This window comes from Falco biarmicus, chromosome 16 (assembly GCF_023638135.1).
Source record: "Falco biarmicus isolate bFalBia1 chromosome 16, bFalBia1.pri, whole genome shotgun sequence".
NCBI classification, from domain to species: Eukaryota; Metazoa; Chordata; class Aves; order Falconiformes; family Falconidae; genus Falco; species Falco biarmicus.
Window position 1 is genome coordinate 7,067,895 of NC_079303.1, and position 23,736 is coordinate 7,091,630.

At 41.9% G+C, this 23,736-nt stretch overlaps 1 protein-coding gene across 2 annotated transcripts in view; it reads left to right on the top strand.

Annotated features, from left to right (window-relative positions):
* The window catches only part of MAGI3 (membrane associated guanylate kinase, WW and PDZ domain containing 3), a 73,286-nt gene that overhangs the window by 16,352 nt on the left and 33,198 nt on the right, over positions 1-23,736 (top strand). For both annotated transcript variants that reach the window (XM_056361669.1, XM_056361667.1), the window contains exons 2-3: positions 20,984-21,100; positions 22,970-23,089. In XM_056361669.1, the coding sequence (XP_056217644.1) occupies positions 20,984-21,100; positions 22,970-23,089 (237 nt within the window). The remainder of the gene's footprint in view (positions 1-20,983; positions 21,101-22,969; positions 23,090-23,736) is intronic.

Here is a 23,736-nt window from a genome sequence, read left to right on the forward strand (position 1 = left end):
ATGTGCATCTGATTCAAATGCAGGAAATGTGAGTGATGCCTGCAGACTTAGTTGGACCTCAGTGCTACTGCAAATGCTGCCAAATAAATTTAGAAGCAGAGGATATTTGAAATTTTGGTCTTGAAAATTTATTCTTGGCCTACATGCTGGACATGCATTGTTTTGTTGGTTTGTTTGGTTTTTTTACAGTAACAAATCGGGCAGGCACCCTTTTCCAGTAATACTTTTCCTGGCACAGCAGACCCTCCTGCTGCACACAGTGCACAGGGTGCTGAACTTTCCAAGCAGACATTGATGTGCTTCATATCAAACATCCACAGCAGTGGTTTCACCTGATTGCTCTGACAGTGCCTTCAGGAAGGCTCTGTTAGTCTCTTTATAAGAATTTAAATTGGCAGATAAAGACAAGATAATTCTGTTTTATCGCTTTATTTATTTGAGCAGCAAGATGTCTGGTTTCTTTTCTTTGCTGTTTCTGTATAGCTGCCAGTGGGGATTGAACGGTGAATTTTGGCATTTAAGTGGTTTTGTTTAGTAACAAGTCAAGTGCTAGCTATGTAATTGCTATCTGATTCTGACTCAATATGACGAGTAAAATTAGGAAGGCTCTTGACTGCGTTCCAGTCACAGTTTTTTGAGATGATGAATATTGTTAGGACAGGTACCTGCTGTCGGATTTGCTTGATGTAATTCCTATGGTCATCAGTGCGCGGTAGTTTTTCATCATCTAGCTGTATGTTTTATTGTATTGGTAAGTTGATGTACTTGTATTCAAGCAAAAAAGGTAACCTTTTAAAACTCTTGCCTTCATGTTCATATGTGTGCCCTGGAAGCAAGGAGAAAGGAAGCATTTTTTGTAAAAAGTGTCTGCTGTGGGTAACAGAAATATCTGCTCTGTGCAATACTGTGCTCTGGTGATAGCAAAGCATTTCAAGGAGATTACTGCAGAACCTAGACGGTCAGGCAAGGGTGACAGAAAAGGGAATGATGCAATAAATACAGGGGGAAAAAACTACTATGCTGTCAGTTTGGGTTTTCCTGTTGGGGTGTACATCCATAGCTGCCTTCTGATTGATTGTGAATTGAGAACAGAAATTAGATTTGGCTTTGCCTTCAAAGCTGTCTTTTTATTTGAAGTGCTTTCTTATGAGAATTCCATTTCTGTGTCAGTCTTGAATGTAGTGAGCTCTTTAAGCAGATATAAATGAGTCCAGCCTTTGGAGACAGCTGCAAAAAGACGATGACTGGCAAGCTTCCCGAGCTGAATGCACCGCAATCCAAGAGCTAAGCGCTTCGAATGTGATACTTTTATTATTGTAACTGGATGACCCTTTCTGTCTCATAGTCTATACAAACATTTATATTTTGCTTACGATATCTATGTGGTGCCAAACTTTTGGGGGCAAAAATCAAACTGAAAGCAACTGGTGAAAGTTAATCACTGAATCTAATAGATTATCATTCACACAGTTGTTGCAGACATCTGCTGGGGAGCAGTTATTTTCTGCCCTGTTCTTTAGACTTTGATTCTTGTTCACTGCCAGTATGTCTGTTTTGTGGCCATTTATTGTACTTGGAGAAGGGAGCGTAGGTGGCTTGGAATCCGACCACAACTGAAGTGATATGTGCCATTTGTATCTGACTGCAGCTGTGGCCCATGAGGACTTTCTGAAATCAAATGGTTTTGTTTTTTAAGTATGATTGTATATGGCTTACGTAGACTAGTTTTTATGATGGAAAGCACAAAGTAAAAATGAAAACAGCAGTTATCTTGCTGTGAAGTTGCTGTCCTTGCTTTTTCTCTCTGCTTCAACTAGTTCTAGTTTATAGTATGTTTTAAAGTAGCAGAAGTTTGTTCTGAAATTAAAAATAATTGGAAATACAGTTATTGTGCTCCCCGTGTGGAGTGACCTTTCCACAGGTGAACAAATGCTAACTAAGCTTAAATCTGCTGCAGAGTTGACTTGTTGCCTGTGCTTAGACATTCACATGGATGGCAGTGAAAGAGCACGTTTTCTTTAATGTTCAGTAAGTTCTGATTATGAAAACCAGATTTATCCTTTTAATGAACAGGTTATTTGCCCTTTTTTATTCTGCCGACCTCTCAAATGCAGATGTTCTGAAAACTTTATTGCAGAAAAATTTCTTGAAAGATTATCTTTTAGAAACTTTTTGTGGAAGCTTTACAGGTTTTTGGGGTGGGTGTTTTTGTTTGTTATTAGCTTCTTAGTAATATTTAGCAGTTAAAAGCACAGAGGAGAGGCAGCAAATACTTCTTTTCAAAATTGCTGCACACTGTGTGTTGGGTTCTGGTGGCGAGGGAACTAAGTGGCTTTGGTCATAAGGTGGGTGGGTGACCCTGACTCTGTGGTCAGTTGTCGGGAGGAGCTTTGGTTAGCGCTTGAGAAGTGGTTGCCATAATACTGGACAAAATGCAACTTCCCGCTGCCAAATTCAGCGTGAGGCTCCTCTCCTGCGTGACAGTCGGGTGCAGCAGCCAGGGCTCGGCAGGAGAGGCAGTGAGCTGGGCTTGGGACTGAAACTGGTTGGGAGACCAGGTCTTGCAGAACGTGTGACTCCAGAGTGTGCATTATTCCCGTTATGTTCTCCAAGTTGCAGCAATCTTTTAAGAAATGCCTTGCGATGAGGAAATCAGAATGTCTTTTTATCTGTTTTATGGCTACTCTAGGTGGGCTTTCCGTTCTGTAAGAGAGATGGGTTCATTATTTAACCTGAAGGTTTCTGTTTTAATAGCTGTTAGCTACCAGCTTCTTTTTCCATGTACTGACATACTCTGTTGAGGCTGTGTTCTTACGAACTACTGATAGATAAGAAAAAGAAGAAATGCTGAGAAGCAGATGTTGCATGACCAAGTACCCAGCTGTGTACTAACAAAATGAATCTCATGGTGATTAGTTAACAATTCCTTGGCAGTCAGAGGCATATGTAAAACAGTAAACACAGCATGGGGAAATAATAATAATAATTAAAAAAAAAAGAAGCATTTTCTGAGCTTAAAACATTGGCAACATCAGTTCAACCATCTGTGTTGCTGAAGAGCTGACTGTGTTGTGGGTAAGTCATACCAAGGTCAGTTGAACTGACTTAGAAGTCCTTAACCCTTTATTAGTAGAACTTAACATTTGTTTTCGAAGCATGGAGTGCATCATAATTTAAATTACATGAGAGCCACACCATGGATATCTGAACTTAAACTGTCAATAACGGAAAATATTCATTAGTGCTGTGGGGTCCTTACATGCTGTTACGCGAAGGTGTTTAGTCAACAGCAGCAAAGCACAGGAGCTGACAAAAAAACCCAAACAGGCAGCCATTTTAAGTTAACCTTTGAAGTTTAAGGTTAACTCTGTTGCTGGAATGGAGTTGCCATTGTTATATCTATGAGTGAGTGCGTGCAAAGGAGGAAGATAAAGATCGTTATGACCTTCTGGCTACATAATTTAGAGCTGTGGCTGCAGTTACAACAGTCTGCCCTCTGGAATAATTCTCTTCTGCAATGCCTTTTTTTTTTTTTTCCCCCCCGTCATTAGAGAAATATATGAGTATGTGCTAGTCTGTGAATGCCGTCATCCTTCCCTCTTTACCCCCTTCAGTGCCCTTCTTGCTCCCACAGTCCAATAAAACAGTACAGCCTTGTTTTTCTGACCAGTTACTCATCAGAAGTAATAACAGTTTGACAAGTAAATGTGGAGAAAGTGTGTAAGTTGTAAATAGTGCTGTTTAGCATGTGGATATAAGGGGATTTAGTCAATCAAAGATGTATTTATAAAATGCAGAATTAACATTTGGATTCTACAGCGGCTGCTATCAAGTGTTTTCAGGCAGACAGGTGATGGAAAGGTGTGCAGATTTTGAAGTTAAATCCTGAAATTGATCCATGCATTCACACGCATGGCTTCATGAGCAGGACGTGGCTGTGGGGCATTCCCATGGGTGCAGATTAAAACTGCACCAGACTCTGTGCGTAGGGATGTGAGGAATTCCTGAAAGGGAAGAGTTGTTGACAGGGGGTTGGTTCGTTGGGTTTGGGGTTTTTGTATTTACTGGCTGTTGTTTCTGAAAAAAGCTTCTGCCAGGGTTGAACTGGTTTTGTCCTTGTTTACATGTGCTGGATAGCGTTAGGAGGGTGCAGGAACTGACGTAAGGAGTAAAACATTTTATGTTCCGCAGAACGTTGGAAACGCTTGTCTGATAATTTAATAAGTGTCAGGTATTTAGTTTTTGTAATTTGTTGTTGTTGTTATATGCGTATAATCTGCATAAGGCATGAACCTCTCTATCAAGATGTGTTTTCCATACTGGGTTTTTCAGCCTTTCCTGCCTCCTGTCGTTTTTATTGATGGTGCCTGTGCTGTTGTTCTACAGTCAGATCGAGGAGTTACGTTTTCTCCGTGCTGTTGATCTGATTACGGGGTGCCTGAGTTCAGGCTTTAGCTCGGAGATGTGATTAATGTGTTTGGAGGCTTTGACAACCATCTCTCTTAAAACAGTCTGGGGTAGTAGAGGTTTTCTTTCAATATTAGGACTGAGAGTATAGAGTACTACGTCTTTCTTCTGTAGTGCTACTCTAAATGTATCGTGTATATTCATCCACATGGCCCATTGGCCAAGATAACTTACAGTAACATTAAGGGCTTTTAAATTTTAAGTAGACTTTAGACTTCAAGTAAATTCACCGTGTTGGAACATATGCAAATCATACAACTTAAAAACATCAGTACATATCTGTCCTGTTGATTTTTACTAGTGCTTACAAATACTGTGCTTCTGGGTTGTTTTTTTGCACTTGAAGAATACACTGGATTGCCAAATAATTGAGTTTATATTATGTTTAGAAAAAAAACATTTTTTGCTTGATAATCCTGGCACTAAATTTCTTGGTGAACTTTCCAGAACACTGGCATTTATGCAGATGTTAAGTTGCTGCCCAAGGAAATAAATCAATGTACATTAATTATATTATGAAAAACCCAATAATTCCCTGTGAAATGCTGCTTCTTGTCAGATGTCAGAAATGCGTACATAGTATACGGCATATGGAAGACAACAAAATGTAATTAGAGTAATTATCCCAGGTTCTTTAAAGTAGCTATCATCTGAAAGGCTGAGCTGCATGTCCCAACCGTCTCAGTCCCGTGTTCCCAGGCAATGCTAAGGTAGAAGACACAACTGTAGAAGGCAGCAGTTCCTGTAACAGTGTTCAGTTTCGCAGCTTTGTGATGACTGACACAGACCATGGGCTTCCCTTCTGATCCTTTAACAGGTCTTGTTCCGTGAATACCTTTTAGGTTGCAGAGTCTGCATCATTCCCTTACCTGTTCACGGTATTGCGTTTCCGTAATTCCTTGTGTGTCCGTGTTCCTTGCCCAGCAGCAGCTTAGTGTTGATGGGGATGTGTAGCTGGTGGATGGGAAAAGTCCCTTTACTGGGATGCGGTTCCCCCTGGCACCAGCGTTGCCTCTCGTGGTGACCCGGATGACAGCGCTGGCCAGAGCCCTGGCGACAGGAGTACTGGGGTGGTCGCTGAACCTTGGTGTGGTTCTTGACCAACCTGCCTCTTGGCCTCTTTTTTTCCCCTTTCTTTACCACTTGCTATGAAATTAAATCTATAAAGTAAATATTGAAATAATTCTCAGTTCAGTAGGTACTTTTTTTGGGGGGGGGGACAGACGGACACAGACACAAATGGTGAAATGTGGACTCAAATGTACACAGTGCAATTGAATGTGGGTTGTGGCTTTTTCTGCTACTAGTGTCACCCTAGAGATAAAATAATATCTAACTAGGTTATAATTGTACTTTTGGGGATAAATAGGACATTTTTGTAGGAATCTGTAATAGGTGAGCTTTGTTCTTAGAATGGAGTTGTGTCTGTTTTTGTGATTTTTTTTTTTTTTTTTTTTGTGTGTGTGTGTGCATGCTTAATCTCTAGGATAGGAATAGTTCAACTGTTTGATTTACTAAATCACTTTTCGTTCACCCGTGTTTTTTTCTGAGTCCTCCAGGGTCCAAACATGTTTATTTATGGAGCATTTTAGAGTGGGAACAATAATGAAGCAAATTTCTTCAGTAAATTGGCAGTCTGCAGTATCTATATCCTCCTGTAAATTTAAAGCTACTGCATTGTCCTCTGTCAACATAGTGGTTCCTATTTTATGTTGTACATTCTCTGCCTGCATGACCATAAACATAAATTGTGAACAATTGGTTAGGACAGAAGATGTAATCAGTTAAAGCCTAATGAAGCTTATACTTCAGAGCAGGCTCATCTGGTAAAAGACTACGTTGGCTGAGTTGCTGCTGCAAATGGGTGGTTTTATAATTGTGTTTCAAGTTAGGTTGATAATACACTCTTTTATCTTGATGATACTTCATTAAAGCCAGTCTGCCCTCGGTCACTGCACATTTGTCATGCAGACATGCTCATAAGGAGCAGGAAGGTTGAGGAGCCCGTCTCAGTGTTGGAAACCTGTTTGGATGAGGTGCATCTGAACCTTTTCATGCCCCCACCTGCCGTGCCACGCTCTGGAGTGTGTCAAGCACCCATTTTGGTTTGCACCCATGTTAGCAGGCATGGGCAACAACTAGATGAAAGTTTAAAAACTTGCATGAACCCAGTGCTGAGCACTGGGCAAGAAGCTTTTAGGGTCCCCAGATGCTTGGGAGCAGGCTCGGGCAGGTGGGTGCTTACCGCACTGCTTGCAGCAGTTTCTGACCCCATGTACCTGTCTTACTTTGCTTCTCTGGGATTGTAAGTAATGAGAAGTAGTTTGTCAGTCTCATCTGCCCAATTTTGAAATGTAAATTAATAAGCCAAAAGGTGGAGGTGAGCGCGCAGTTGCTTCTGACAGCTCTTCTGAATGAGCTGCAGCTTTCAGTGGTGATGACCTGCACTGCTCCCACGACTTGCTTTGGAGCTTGCAAATTGGCGCCTTTGATGCAGTCGCACCAGGCTAGCTGCTGTGACCCACCTTGCTGGCGAGCTGAGTTTCTGTGGCAAAGAGTTGTGATGGGATGTGCTAGGACTGCTTGGACAATTTCAGTTTTTGCAATTTGAGTCCCAGAAGCTGAGCAGTTCCTCTTTGCTGGTGTTCAGCTCTTCACGCTTGCTCTCCTTAGAGAAAGCACTATTTCATATTTAATTGAAAACCCTGGGTGCCGTAACTGGAAATAAATCTTATTAAATGAATAGTGATGAAATAATAGGATATGCTGTGCAAGGGAAAGGATAAATTCCTTTCATTTTTAATATTACTCAATTAACTTTACACATAGGGACATGTTCTTTCCTAATGTGATTACTTCAACAACAGAATGCGTTAAGATCATAAACACAGGCATCCCTGCAAAATCAGGTTATAACTGAATTGTAGTTCATTGAGTGAAACCAGTGAGATTCAGGGGTGTGACCGACGAATGTGTGCTTGTTCTCTGTGGCCAAGGCAGAAGCTTGCTTGTGTCTCTGGATGCACATTGTGGGTAGCTGACCCCGTCTTGTAGGTGGCTGGAACAAGTCTCCTGGCTCTTGTTTTTGTGCTTTTCACGTGTAAATGTAGTGCCAAATACATGATGGAAAAGATGCTTGACTGACATCTTCATGTGGGTGAAAAGAGAGAATTACCTTATTTTCTGAATTGGAAGATTTTTAAAGTATTTTGAATAATGTTTGTATGTTTTGAATTATTTTTTTCTTTTAGCTTATAGTGCAGTAGTGCTGTGAGCTGGATATGCCTACTGTAAAACTGTGCAGTAGGTGTTCAGTACCTTCTCAGAGGCATTCTGGGCTTTTTAAATCTTGTAAGATTCCTTAAGGGTAGGAGTTAACAGCAATTGATACTAAATGCTGGCTTTTAGGTTGTGTTTTGAGAGAAAGTCTTTTTCATAGTTCATGAAAATGGTATGACTTAAGCAAGTTAAAAGTTGCAGTGCTGTTTATACCAGCACTTTAAAATGTCAGTGTTGATACTTTTCTGCAACAAGTTTGTGTTTGCTAAGAAATGCATTGAAGAATCTGAGGAACATAAACCTGTTTCCTTGCAGCCATGCTTGTGCGAAGAGGCTACCTGTGAGGAATGCTCACAGACTTGGTGCTTGCCACAGCTCGTGCATGTTCCCCTGGGTGCTGTCCTGGGCCATCTGCAGGGACTTCTCTGTTCCTTACCGGAGCACTGTGGTGTGCGTTGGTGTGCCCTCGATCCTTAGCTGTTGTAGCAGACTGAATAAAGCATGTCTTGATGCAGAATTGCTGTGTGAACTCTGTATGAGTCAGGCATTAGCATTAGTCATGGCCAGTGCACATCTGGAGTTACAGGGATTTTGCTGACTGTCCATATTGTGCAGAGTGCTGGGGGTGTCTGTCTGTGTTGTTTTCCAATTAAATGTTGAGATGTCCAATCAATAATGCCGTGACATGGCACATCTGTTAATTTGATCAGAGGAGTGCTGAGATGGCACTTAGATGTTGGTGTTTGAGTTCCTGGGAGTCCTTGGGAGCATGGTGAGGCACAGCTGTGTGATCTGCAGTTTGAATTTACTGCTGAACTGCCTCTCTCTGGTGCAAGTGCAAGCGATCCATTGGGAATACCGCAGCCTACCTCTGGGAGTGGTGGGACTTCCCGAGATCCTTGAAAAGCCAGTTTGAGAAGCTCCATTCCTTCATAAGAACCACTTAATGACTGTTACTCGGAGCAGGAATTGCTCCTTAGCCTGTGTGTTCAGTGCTTGGTGGGGGTCCCTGCCCTGGCTGGAGCTCTGGGGTCCTGCAGTAAGTGGGGGCTGAGGAGCCCAACAGAGCTGTGTGCCCAAAACCTCATCAGTGACTTTTCTGCGTGGGCCAGTGCTTTGGAATGAACCACGCTGTTAACAAGAACTGTTGCACTTGAAAGTGATGTGGAATGGGGACGTTTGGGGTGGGTCAGGTATTTGAGAGCTGGGTTTGCTGTTGTGTAAACTTGGTTTATGGGTCCAGCTATGACAGACCTTGTGCTGCCACTGATGGGCACAGCTGAAGGATGCCTTTGCTGTGACGTTTTCTGTTGCTGGTTGGTCACCCAAGAGGTTTGTTCTGGTCCAGCAAAACAGACATGCAGCATCTTTGTGAATATAGTGTCTTTGTCAGGCTCCTTACTCTGCTGAACTCCAGACTGAAACAGGTTAGTGGGCCTAGAAATTAGTGTGTAACTGCATGTCTTGTTTCCTATGGAAAGCAGGCTAAAAATAAATCTGTGATTTGCATAAATTCTATTCTAATCGGAACACACACACAAAAAAGGTCTTGGCATGTAACGTGTACCCTTATGCTGGAAAAACAGTGCCAAGTCCCAAGCAGATTAAATCGCTTGTGTAACACAGAGCAGCTGCAAGGACATTTTTCTTTGGGGATGTGACTGAAATGTCATTCTATAGAACTGCACGCTGCTTAAGCAATAAGATATGGTATGTTATACGTATGTCAGTGTCTGAAACGTTAGGACAAACACAAGGGCAGGCAGTTTTTGCAAAACACTGCAGTGGGAATAGGTTAACCTACAAAAATACCCTGTGTAGAACCCCTTGTTGGGGTGGGATATTGAAACAATACTTACTAAATGTTGGCAAGTTTGAATTTGCCCGCTGGCTGCGGATTGTCAAAGGGAAGCATTAATATTAGAACAGTTTTCGGACTCAAGTAACATTTTGTTCAGTTGCGTATGTTAATTGTGCTTTCTAGACCAAATTGGTTGGTTTGTCTCAGTAAATCATTTTCTCTAGTGTGAATGCCCTAAACCCTCACATTGTAAATTTAAGGGAGTGAATGGCAGATTGTTTATAAATCGGAAAAAACAAGCCATAGTTACCCCGAGGAAAATCACTTCTATTGTTTGGGTTACCTATCTTTGTTTTGGAGTGTTTCACTTCTGTATCTGCTCAATTAAGAGCAGACTAGATGATTTATGTATTATTGTAACCTATGACAGCTACAGAGGACTCTGATTTCATGGCTCCAGTGTCTGTATTTGACTTTACAGTACGAGTGTTGCAGTGACAGATATTACTCATGCCAGACAGCCTTGGTAGGTGTAGCGAGTTGCACAGTGATTAAACTCAGCAAGGGATCGAGTGCATAATTAGAAAGCCTTAATAAAGTGCTATTATTAAAACAACCCTGTATTTTTATTTTTTTTAACGTGTTCGCATATTACAAATTCTAATTGTTGTTTTGACCCTTTAGATTGTTGTAACACAGTCTTCTAGCATGTTTGTGCCTGTTTGTGTGTTGCTGAACAGGATCCATCACTTGCATGGTGGTTCAACTAGACTGTACTGTCCTGCTCAGTGTTTGTACTAATCTGCTGTTGTGACGTCAGAAACCTGTTGCTTCTCGTGCTTTGCATTTCTCTTACTTTGAGAGGCATAGTTAGATCTTGCAAATCCACGTTTTTGTCCTGTGAGTTGTTTCAAGCTCCCAGGCTGTGCTCAGTGAGCTTTCCAGATACCTGTGTAAATCCCTGTCTTTGACTTAAACCTGGCAGTGGTGGAGGCTTACAGGGTGCAGTTTATTTGGATTCTTGTTCCTCATCACCAGTGCAAACACATCTTACTTGAGACAGAAATCATGTGCCATTGTAGTGGATGGATTATTGTGGGGACTGCTACAAAATGAGGAGGACAGGTCAAGCAGAGCAGCAGTGGAGGTGAGGAGAGAAAGCAGCCAGAGGCAGGTGGAAGGAGGATGCCTTTCCCTGCTGGCCTGCAAGAAGGACAGCTTCATCTGCTGTATCAACAGTGATGTCTCAGGGGTGACTTTCCACACAGACACTCTTCACTGACTCTTCCCCCCAGCCATTGTCATAGTATCAAAGTATAAAGTGCTGTCTGTGAGCTGAGAGCAGAGTGTATCTCTGCTTTTAGGTTACTACCCCACAGCAATTAAAAACAAATTCTTTGCAGTGAGTCTTAGTTGTTTCAGAAGGTTGTAAAATGCTCCATCTTTCCCACGAGTAAAGTAGAATACATGCTGCCTCCCAGTGAAGTGTGGGGAAGGATCACGAGGAAAGCAGAGAATTAAAATACCTCTTGAAAATATAGCAAATCTTAATAAATAGGCAAAAGATTGTTCATCTCTTAAGTGCTTTTTTTCGCTTCTCAAGAAAATACTAAATCAAAGAGAGAAGAGTGAAGTCTCCGTATGCAATATAAAAGGTCAAACTGTTCTCTTGTGGAAAGTTCTTTTGCATTTTTCTTCCCCACTGTTAAGTTGAAGGAAACAGTTATGTTTGCATTTTATTTGAAACCCATTCATTATTCTGAATCATTTGAGTTCTACTCATATCTCCTTCAGTGTCTGATCTTATATCAGAAACAGCTGTACAGTTCTTTGTGCCTTGCTGTTCTCCTATTTAATAATGGTACATTAAAATACTTGGCGTTATCAGAGAAAACCCTACCCATTGGTAATTCTCCTGACTGTACTCCCATTGTTAATGGATTTTTGTGTGCGTGCAATGTATTACTGTAATTATATCTGATACTAGTATGCTTGAAGCTGGCATCTGAAAGTTTGAACTTCTTTACTCAAAGGATTTTCATTTTAAAAATCCTTAAGGTCGTAGGCAGAAAATGTATTAGGCTCTGCAAGCTTTTTTGCTACCAATGCATCACATAAACCCCAACTTAAAATGACATCTGCTGTCATTCCACAGAAGTCATGCATAGGTTAAGAGTGTCTGTAGATGTAACAAGATATAGAACAGGAAAAAAGTAGTGTTCAGTGAAAAATAATGAACTGCGTGGTCCACCAGTAATTGCCAACATTTCTCATCGTTTGTGTGCTAATCTTTTTGGTTTTTTACATGTATGTTTCATTTCATGTTAACAATACTAAATGTATATACTTTATTTTCATGATGAGATACATACCTCTTCACAAAATTGCGCTAGGCTCTAATGGAGAGTCTTGTGTCACAATAGTATTGCTGCAAAATGCTGCTTGTTTTTGAGTCCGGTAGAGCCTTTATCTGTTGTTGTCCTACATATGGGTTTCCAAATGCAGCTGGTCTTAATTTACAACTTTTTCTGCAATTCCGAAGTGGTGTGTGTCACTGTCCTGCCATGTGTCAGCTGGCCGCAGGCGCCCTGCGGAGATGCTGCCGTGTGCAGGGAGCGGATCAGAGGGCAGGGGCAGCCGGGCTGCCAGGAGCTCTGCACTTCTCGAGCCCCAGCATCCCTGGGCTTCGCACTTGAGCTTTACTGGTGATGTCCTCGTTCAGTATGTGTCCTGGCATGTGAGCTAAATGCTTTTTGCTTTCAGGTAGTTTAAAGAAGAGCCATGTTTGTTGTTTGTGGTTAGATGGGAGCTGCCATCCGTGGGTGCAGGGGAGGGTCGCCCCACCCTGCCCATAGATGTTTTGTGCTCTGGAGGTGGAGCGGTGAGCTCGGGGTGGGTGGTAGAAGGTACTTCCTCTGTTAAAAACCTCTTGGTTGCACAGTGCCGGATCTTTATTCTTTGCTTCCAAGATTCAGCCAACTATGATCCATCTATTTGCAAACGCAGGCAATTGTTAGTTGGGTAACAAGTGTTATTTTCATATATGAACCAAATGGCACTGAAAGACTCCCATCTAAACGCTGCCTATGCTCTGCCAATATTTTCTTTCTTCTTCCTTCTGTACTAAACAATAGATTATTTTTTTTTTCATGGCAGTTGAGGAACCCAGCCATGGATATTCACAATCTAGAGGCTTCCGTTACAGTTGGCTTTGCTGTTTCTGTACTGCCAAAAATAAAAACCTGGAGGATTGCATACAGGCTCCCACTGTTTACATTTCATCTCTTGTCCTTCTCAGCTCCCAAGTGTTGTTCAGAATAAACAATGCATAATTTGCCAATACTTTTTGTATTTCTTAAAGACTGTTTGGGGATATGCCTTCCAAAGCATATTTTAGTTGTCTTCAAAACTTGTAATGCTTTAATGATGAAGTTCATAAGCAAGCACAAAGCCAAATTATTTTTGCATAGGTTTACCAACAGTGGGCTGGCTTATTGGTTGTAACACCTTGTACAGTGTGCTGTGATCTTCAGGAATGAGGTTTGAGAAACATTGTCTCCCTGTATCAGTCACCACCTTGACTGAAGATCTTAGGGCATTATCTTGGACAGGCTTGTGTTGGTCGCCCCTTTGATCATTTTTAGTAAGGAGCGATCTCCCAAATCTGTAGGCTTGAAAAGTCAACATGTACAGTTTTTGATGTTTTCAGAGTGTATTTTGTATTACTAACAAAAAAAGATACCCCAAAGTGAGGTGGGATTACATGCTGTAATAAGGTTTGCAGCAACATTATTTCTTAGATCTTGATAAATGTTTTTTCAGTTATTTCAGGAGTATTGTAAAAACACCCTTCCAGTATTTTGAATGCTATGGTAAATGATTTATGAATACTGTAAGGCTTATCTCTACCATAATTTCTGTAAATAAGAATATACCACCAAGAATTTATCGGACAGCATATAACAAACTACAATTAAACCAGCCTCTCAAAGTAAACTTTTCTAATATTTTTCAGCTTTCAGCTAGTAAATTAGTCTGGCCTAATGGATTATTGTGGCTATGAAGTGCCTTGAAATTTTTTTTCTGTACAATAGACCCTATGTAAATCCTTCTGTTAATTCTTCTGCATCTGTCATGTTAATGCAATTAGATGACTCTGACATACTTACCCTTTACTTTTTCTGAATTTGTAGAATATCTTTAATGACACAGCCATAGTTCAGCTACATGAAAGATCCTTAATTCAATTTTCTTTAAAGAAGATTGACACTAGTAACATTTAGCCACTTAACAACCTTTATTTCACAGCATGGTAATTGGCAAATGCTCTGCACCATGATTTCTCTTCACTATAAAGAAACGAGATTTGCTGTTGTAGTTAAAAGTTTATGGATTAGCTGTGTTATGGGGGAATTAAATTCCTTCCTCTGCCGCTCGGACAGGTCCCGCCACTTGTCAGTGAGGTCTCCTCCAGTCCTGCTTCTTTCATTCTGTGCCGACGCTCTGGGACTTCCCACCCGTACCGGTTGGTCTTGTGTCATTAATCTGTGCCTTGGAGTAAAATCGGTCTTCTAAATGTAGCTGTTTGCACAGGTCTTCGATGTTTATTAGACGTCCAGTTCTTGGCCATACTGCACAGGCAAATGTTAGGCCAGACAGCTTGAGAGTACACAGGGTGGGTCAGGTTCTGCAAAAACCTCCCCGAATTCTGAATCTCTCCTCATTCTATCTCTGTAGGACACTGGCATGCAGGAGGGCTGTGATTTCCATATGGCTAGTGTTTCCTGAAGATCTTTATGCAATACAATTAAAAAGCATGGTAAAATAAAGGAAATGAGTAGCAATCTTCTCCAAGCTGCGATGTGCTTGGCAGGACTGTGTTCAAAAGCTCATCTCAAAGGAAGCATGGTGTAAAGGACTTCTTTCTAATTGTCCTTTGCCTGAAAGTTTGATAATTTCTTAAATGCTTTCTTTTTTGTTGTTGTTCATTATAACATTTTTTCTCCAGATGCTGGAATAACTTCCAGAACTGTGTAACAAGACTGATTTGGATTTTCTGCACACAGATGCCGTGCAGGGCTGCTTCTCTGCCCCCTCTCCTCTCTGTGTTCGCTCCACTTGTTCCCGAGCCTCTTGCTCACCTGTGTACATTCATCGCCTAAACCCAGGCTGTCTCTGCTGTTTCTGTGTCTGTCTCGCAGCTAACCCTGTGCCAGTGGCTCTAGTCTACAGAATTTAACATTGTCTGAGCTTTTTTGGGGGATGCTCATGTAGCTTGCCGAGTGCAGCATGGCTTAATAAAAATATCTTTACTGTCCCTATATTCAGTCAATATTCTTTGCAGACATTTAGTAGAGGGAAATTCACACAGCCCAGCAGGCTTTAGTGAGGTTTTGTTAATGAATATTTGAAAGTTTTTGTAAGACATCTTATTGAGGAATTTAAAATATACTTTAAATATATTTTCTCCTGACAGCATTATTCTGAATCATAATACCTCCTTTGATACCTATCCCTATTCCCAAATAGTACAGTTCAGTTTTATCTGCGCTTATCAGCTTCTCATCCCCAGGACTTTCCCTTCCCTCTCCAAACAACTTTCCCAAGTCATTCCCCAGTTCTCCCTCTACTGATAACAGCATCTGTAATTTCAGAGGAGTTTGATTGTTGATGTCTCTTGGTCTGCTCTCGACCCAAAGTTCTACAAATGATCCTGGGTTGAGGGAGAAGGTGAAGAGTCTGTCAATGTGAACAGAACATTAAAATAGATTTTTATTCTTTTCTTCATGCCCTTTAATGAGCTAAGGTTTTTTTATTATTATTTTGTCTTTGTAAAATACATCATTCGCATTTCACATCCAAAAAAGAAGCTTCTGATGTGTTTGGCTCTTCTCCCACGTTTGTTCTAGGAAATGAAGTTTCATTCTTTACCTTGTCTGTTCTGTTCATTGTCAGGGGAAAATATGTCTTGTGACAGATTTCTGTTTTCAGACAAATGTCGTTGCCTACCGGTGACACAGCAAATCAAGATGCCTTCACGGTATCCAAGCCAGAGACCTGCCCACTACAGCCCTTTGGAGAATCTTCACTGAATTAGTCAACGGTTGGCCTTTTCTGGTGTCGGACCTGGCAGTCAAAAGACGTGATTAATTTTGACTTTGGGAGCGGAGCAGTGTGGACCTACTGCTGCCTGAGTCTCATTAAAAGGCAGAGGAGCAGAAGCCTACATGTCACATTCCTGAGATGATTATCTGCTTTTGGTCTTCTGAACATCCTTGCAGCAACTGAACTCCAAAGCAGCTGGTAGTGCCGGATGGCCTATAAGGTGCTTATTGAGCCCTGTGGGCAGAACACCGTGATTTTCTTACTCCTTGTCTCTTAGAAAGTAATGCCTCGCCTGATGGTGAGCTTGATTGCTCTTCGAAGCAGCAGCAGTTACCTCATGAACAAGCAGGAGTTACCTCAAGGGGCAATCAGTCCCTAATGGGACCAAGGTCTCTGTTCCCAGGCGGATCACTGGCCCAGATGTGGCTGGCCTCTCGCCTTCCTTACTGGCCTGCCTTTTCCCAGGGGCTCTGCTTTTTAGCAGGCAGAGTCCAAACTTAGGTTCTTGCATCCATTCTCTGGAAGAGGAGCGGGGAGGTGTTGAGTGGGAGCGTGTCCACAGAGCCCTTGGTGGGCTGGGGGCTGCTCAGGGGCAAGGTGCCGAACTGGGGAGCGAGGTTCTGGGGTTTGAGGTGCTGAGCAGGGCTGCCGGTCTCAGCCTGCCTCCTCTGCCATCCAGGGCCCCCTTCTGCCTGAAGGACAAGCAGGCTTCTGCGCAGTAACCCGTCGGTGTTTCTGCCCCACGAGCTGAGGAAGGCTGCACCCGCTGGCTGGGTCTGACGTGCGCAAAATGTTGCTGTCTTTTTCTAATATAACTGGAAAAATTTGAACCTCCCACCTGTTTCTTGTACTGGGAACGTGGGTTGTATTTGCTGGTGGGCAGCAGGTTACTGCTTGTCTTTTCCATCTTTCCCGTGTTCTGTGAATATGGTGATTCTGTTCATGCTTTTAGAAATAATTTGTGTCAGTGAATGCATGTGTTTGGATACGTACCTTGTGTTAATTACACATGTGAGTAGTTGCTGAAGAATATCATAAAGTTAACGTGTTGCACCCTAATTATAATTTGGTTTCCTAATGCATGGTGTCTGCTTTTTGTTGCTGAAGGTTTCTTTAAATGGTTTTTGCTTCATCACGTCGAAGATCACTTAATCTTACTTTATGTATTGATAGGCTAGTTTTTAATTAAACAGTAACTGTTTTCCACTTGATCAACTCTGACAATTCCTGTTTTCCTTGGCTGCTTTTGAGCAAAGCCATTTAGCGGCTTTATTAGCCCTTCATGTTTTTCATGTGGAATTTTCATATTCCAGGTTGCCTTTTGCAGTCGCCACTTATGTAACACCTCATGCAGTCCAGCATAGCCTTGGACAGTATGGAATTCTGTTTACACTCATGAAATTCTGAATTTACATGATGAAATTCTGTTTACATTTTTCCTCTGCTTTGTTGCCATTGAGAAAACAAAACTGCAGCAGTGTCTAATGTGCCCTTTTTTTCATTCTTTGATGCTTAAAACCCCTGTGGGCAGTGGTGCCGAGGTCTGGCCAGGGCAGGAGCGGGCGGAGGGGAGCCAAGAGTGAGGGAATGCAGTTCCGTTTTCGCGACTACTCCATTTTTATGCTAAAGGCTGCAGTGAAATTTTAAGCCGTAGTAATGAATTATATCATTTAATAGGAGAGTAGCACACTTAATAAACGGTTACTTTGTAAAATTGCTTTCATAATTAACGGTAAAATATTTTTCAAAAAGTTTGAAAGAAAAACGCTATGTACTCATTAATTCTCCCATCAGCGCAGCATTGCAGGTCAGTGTTGGCATATAGCTGCCACTGTCTCTGGGAGGTGTTGGCATGGAAACTTCAGGGTACAGCTCCCTGCGTGGTGCAGTGACTAGGATGTGCCATGCCTCCAGAAAGTTGTCACCTCTGGCTGCATAGATCGTGCATCAAAATGAAATGGAGAATTTCTATGTGGTCTTCAGAGCGATTGGGGGAGGATGTCACAGGCAATCCATATACCTGCTGTGTTAGCCAGACATACTTGGACATTATTTTGCTGCAGCTTACTATTGGACAGCAACACAAAATCTTCACAGATTGAGTTTTTAGCATTTATTTGCATATTTCAGCTTTGAGCTTTGCTGTTTTACCAGCATTGCTAATCTAGAAATGTGCTGCTTTGTGTTGAGTTCTAGTAGCACCATAGCAATACCCATCTGTTTGTAACCGCAACATGTATACTTCAGCATTTCCGTGACAGGTTGGATGTATAAATAGCTATGTTCGTCCTGCTTAGGTACAGCAGCAAAGGCAACTTTACTGTTGCCGTTTGTGGTGTGACAAGAAATGAAAGCCACTACCCCCGTTTTTCACAGTGTCTCTGTCACTCAAGCTTGCCTCTGTCCTTCACAGCACTGTATTTTGCTGCAGTGGTACTCAAGCCCTTTTTTCTTCTGCAGTCACTTAGTTTTCCTTACCAAACTGCAGTGTGCATATCCTCATTTAAACACCACCTTTGTGGTTAATTTAAATTAAAACTGAAAACAAGAGGCTTGTGCCTGTTCATCTTGCAGAACCTGAACGGTATAAAGTACATTATTCCTCTTGACTGGTCCCTGTGTTGTGTGTGTCATCCTTCAGAGACAGCTCAGCAGCACAGCAAACACCAACTCAACATTTATTAAGTCATTTTGGAGAGTCTGATACATGAGGTTCTTCTAAAAGCCTGTGTGAAACAGTGTAAAGGAGCATGTTCGGCTCCTGAAGGGGGAAATATCTGGCTTTTACGTAAGAACAAGCTCTGGAGGCTGCCTAAAGCATCCTTACTGTTACTTTATTTCTCTGCTTTGTAACGCACACCATTCTCTATGTGACTTTCTGTCATTTTCTCTCTGCCTACTATTTTGTTTGACTTTCTTCTGTTTTCCCCAGGCAATCCTTTCAATCTTTAATTTAGTCATATTGTTCTCGGCGTATAGTCCAATCTGTAGGGTTTTAATGTTAAGATTAACCCCTTAGTGTCAGCATACCTGTAGTAGCAGCTTTTCTTTTTTTTCTGACTGAGTTGATATTTATTGAAAAGGGTTTATGAGGCTTTTAAATTTTAAAACATGAAGAGGGTAAGATCAGGGAATAAATAAAGTCTCTGTAATTCTAGATCTCATACAGATTTTCACTTCTTGCCAAGCTTTTCCAACACGCAGTGCTCTGAACGTAACTAACAACCAGATTCATCTGCCCAAGTGAAGGATGTGTGTATTGATCTGCCTAAGTGAAATATGTTTGTATTGTTAAAGTGCAGTGCTATAGATCTGTCTTTGACAGGGAGATGGATGGTCCATTTTAGCAGTGAAGCGTTTTTTAATGTTGAGAAACCATCTTGTCTACTAACAATAAAGTGATTTGTAGAAACAAATGGAAAATATTTTTCTTGCTGGAGATTACACCATTTGTTTTCATTTTCCATGACATGTTTTGCTCATTACACTGCAGGAAGCAAATCCAAAGTTTTATAAAGAACAGCTCGTGATGGCAATATAGGGAATTGAGCTGGGGGCTCGCTACCATAACAACAGAGAGCATCCGACCCAGGGGAGCTGCGGAGTTACTCAGAGTTGTGTGTTTGGGAAGGGATTGGGGACAGGGACACTGCTCACCCCACCCACATCAGTGGAAGTACGGCATCGCTTGTGTAACTCCTGGGGAGCCGTGAGGACTGTCCTGTCCACGCTGTAGAATGCTTTTAGTGTTTCTGTGCTTAGTTTTGAAAAAAAATGACAGCTTTGAAGGGGGGTGAGAATTTGGCTTCATTTGGATCTCGGGACTCATGTTAAGCACTGGATGTGCCGCCTGCATCCCTGGGCACATGCATGTGTGTGGTGGGTTTTTTCTTTGCTTGGGGGCTTAGGGTGATTTTGTTTGGTTTTGGTTAATTTATGGATGGCACAGACCTCTATGAAGAGAGAGATGATAGGTAAACTTGGTTTCTCTTTTAAATACCATGCTATTGTTTTGCTTGGAGGGAAAAAGGTGCAAATTGAAATACAGTTTGCTGTTAGTGAATGGTGGTAGCCAAGGTAGTGTTTGAGAGACAAGTGTAAGGTGTGTATCTGCCCTTCACTTGGCAAAATGGGAAGGGCAAGTATAAACTTGCCAAAACCAAAATACGCAACCAACTTTGCAGCAGTGACACATGATTGGGAAAGCTTGGTTAGTGGTAGAAGGGTTTTTTAGGTTTTGGTGATTTTGGTGTTTTGGGGTTTGTTCCAAACTTGGCATTTTATATAAGTATAGTAATCTCACTTTAAGTTGTAGGGGAGCATTGTTTTAAGAAAGACTGATGTGGGTCTGTGCCCCATTTCATTCTTGGGCCTTTTGAGATGGTCTCTTTAGCAGCGGGTCTCAGCAGGCTTCAAAGGCTCCTGTCAGAATCACTCCCAACGGCAGGTTTCATAACCTGTTGCTGATGCAATTTAAAAGGAGCAGTTGTCTGTTCCAGCTTTTGTTCCCGCTGTTGTGATACACCAGCATATGCCTGCTACTGGCCATCTCCTAGAGTGGGTTTTGAAGACAAAGACTGAGTCTTTTTCCCTAAAGCCCTGAGTATTCTGCTGTAGTACGTAACTTAAATTTACCAAGGTCACTGAACCCTATTTAATGTGCTTTCTGGGAAGATGACAGGGTACAAAAGATTGGTTTGTACCCTTCTGTCAGAAGGATGAAGCAGTAATACAAGAGCTCAGTTATTTGTGTGCTGAAGGGGCCGTGGTTATCTACTGATATGACAGATTCGCTAATGATACCTGACAGAAGTATTGCAAAGGAATAATTGTAAAAACCTCTCGCTTCTATCATGCGTTGTTTTTAAAAAGGAAATAATTTCTTTTTATAGTATGCAGATTCCCATGTGACAAAATATTGAGTTCAGGTGCCTATCCATTTGATGTAAATTGAATAGAAAGTATTATCACTGTATTTTGAAACAGTTTCCTGTCTGTAGAGACTTTAATTTTGGCAATAGATTTTGTATTTTAATACTTTTTATTGATTTCCAAATAATTCCAGGATATTGTCACTGTCTTGCTTGGGGAGATACTGAGATTAGACGGTTGTTGCGTAGCTGTGCTTAAAATCACTGTGCCAATTTACAGCAGCAGAGTCAGGCTTTGGTAGCATAGAATGGCTTTTCCATTCAGGTCGTTGTATTAAAAACAACCCAATTCTCTGTGATGCTTCCTTTTTTTGAAACATTTATAGCACTTGTATGTAACACTCTTGTTGTGAGATCCTGCTTATTTTTTACAAGTTATTCTTGTTTGTTGTTTTTTAAGGAAAAGTCATCAACAAAGACTTGCGCCACTACTTGAGCCTTCAGTTCCAGAAGGGCTCTATAGACCATAAACTCCAGCAAGTGATCAGAGACAATCTCTACTTGAGAACCATCCCTTGTAAGTATGTAAGATCACCCTCATTTGATCTGTTCCTGCTAACCATCGCTTAATTTGAGAGCTTTAAATGCCTTCTCTCTTAATCTGGTTTGTAGTTTTACCTTGCAGCAGCAACTTCTGTAAATGTCTTTGCTGGAATAGTTTTGTATCTTAAGCTGCAATGAAAATGTCCAGCCAATATGGACTGACAAAACAGCAAAAACTTCAGAACCCAGCGCTCAGAGCGTTTCAGTAATACCTGTGTTTTACTCTTTGGCAGTTTGTCAGTTGTTGTTACAGTAACCACAGCTGCCACAAGAAATAAATCATCCTCAGCATGATCAAACAGTGGAAATGTCCTGATTCTTGTCAGTTTATTGTTTTTTTGCACAAAGAGAAAACTGGGACCTCGAGAGGGTCACATGCATTAGGCAGAGTAGCGCAGCTGAAGGAGAGGTGTGGGAGGGATTGGATTGTACGCAGAAAGGGTTGCAGCGACAGAAGGTGCAGGCAGGGGAGCTGTTGTTCGCTCACGCCGAGAAGACAGTACAAGGTGGTGGTGGCAAGAGGGAGAGTGAATCCATGGCCCAAGAGGAGAAGGAAGGAACAGCGTGTGGACAAACTAGTGTCGCAGCAAGAATTAATTAGTGGGAGAATCTGGGTAGACCTGTCTCATCGGTTATGCCAGCCCTTCTGCTCTGAGCATCTGCTAGCATCACTTGGTCCAGCCAGCACAGATGCCAACTTGCCTTTAGCGAGGTGCCTAAAGGTGACTGCTCCCATGAGTGGACATTTATAGAAAGCACCGTTCAAGGCACAGGACGCTCTGACAGCTGCCAAAAATCCTGTGTCATTGCTTCTCACCCTTCTGTGTAATTTCACTTCTTAATTATCACAAGATCATCCTTTACCTTCTTTCAAAGGTTCACTGATTAAAATGGCTCATCACCAACTGTATTTAAATATTCATTGCAGTAAAACCCTCAGTTTGTCAACTGATGTTCTTGTAACTACAGGAATTCTGTTCTCAGTTTAGCATCATTATTATACTGATCGTGCCCAAGGCTTTGCGACTTTCTCAGAAGATAATAATAGTGAAATGCAGTTTATTTGCTAGCAGCTCTTGTTCGTGCTGCTGCCTGAAAAAAATTGACATACACCTTTAAAATGCTTTATGTTATAGGCAGTAACAAATCAGTAGAGTCCTTTCCAGGAGAGCTTTAATTAAGCTGTTATGACTATGGGAGACCCATATTTAGAGATACAACGCTTCGAGAACTTCTGCATTAAACCAGCAATTTACTGATTACCGTGAAAAATCTTACCTACAGCCAGGGTTTGGTGTATAGCTGATTTACACTCTGAATTGTAAGGTTAAAAAACAGTTTCTGTGCCCAGTTACGGATTTGGTGGCCCAAAAATCAAATGTGCTTAGTTATGCTGACCTCTTGGCGAGTTAGTGAGTTGGTACTGGTGGAAACAGTGGAGAGATGAAGCACCCTTACAGCTGGGTTAACATACCACAGCTGTTAAACAGCTCCTCAGAATCCCAGCCTGTGACGGCCTGGCCCAGGCATTGTCAGCTTCCACAGAAGCTGGTTTTGGTTCACTGAATGGAGGAAATTCTCTCTAATTACCACCTCACCCAGCTTTTTTTCCTCCTCCTTCCTCAATACCAGAACTGTCATTCCTACATAATTTATTGGCCTAGTTTTCATACATCATTGTTCATTTGCTCGCCAATGTTCTATCTCTTATCTTACCGGAGTGACATCATCACTGTATAAAGGTACAAAAATACATTGTTTTTACTGAACTGTACAGCAGGCAGCATTTGGTAAACAGGCAGCACTTAAGTATCTTACAAGAATGTTTTCTCTGTCTTTTCAGGCACTACACGGGCTCCCAGAGATGGGGAGGTCCCTGGGGTAGACTATAATTTCATTCCGGTTGAGCAGTTTAAAGCACTGGAAGAAAGTGGAGCCTTGCTAGAAAGTGGAACATACGATGGTACGTTGATGACACGGAATGGGAATAAGGACCCAGAACTCATGTCTGGTGTCTTGGTCTAAGTGCAGTTCCTGCAGTTCCTTACACCCCGGAGGTGCCACTTGGCCTGCCCGTTGATGGTCGTTACGCTACCAGAGCGGCAATATTAAGTCTATTTTTGGACTACCTGTGAAGAAGACTAGTGGTCTTGTTTTAAAGCTCTCTACTAAATCACAGGTGTCCTTTCAGCCAGTCTTAATGCCATCTGATTATTTTCCCCATTGCATTTTTGAGGAAGCAAATGTATTTTGCTATGAAAAATCTAACAGCTCTAGACCAGATTGTCGAAATCTGTAGCAGAGTCAGTTTTGTTAAAAGTGATGGGGAAACACGTCATAATGAAGGTAGCGAACCGTCAGGAACTGGTTATCCAGGGGAGTCAAGGAGCTGCTACTGTGTGGCAGGCCTTTGGTTTGCTTTGGTTTGTTTTCAAGCGTTTGATGTCAGTCAGAGGTAACTTCAAGGTTCCTCCTGTCCCTGTGCTCTAGGGTGGGGGGATGAACCAAAACCCACCTTTTTTTAAAGTGAGAGGGAGGAGATACCAGTTTGACTGGCTCAGCCCTGGGGATGTCTTGCACTGCTGTGGAGCATGCCTGGTTGCAGATGGG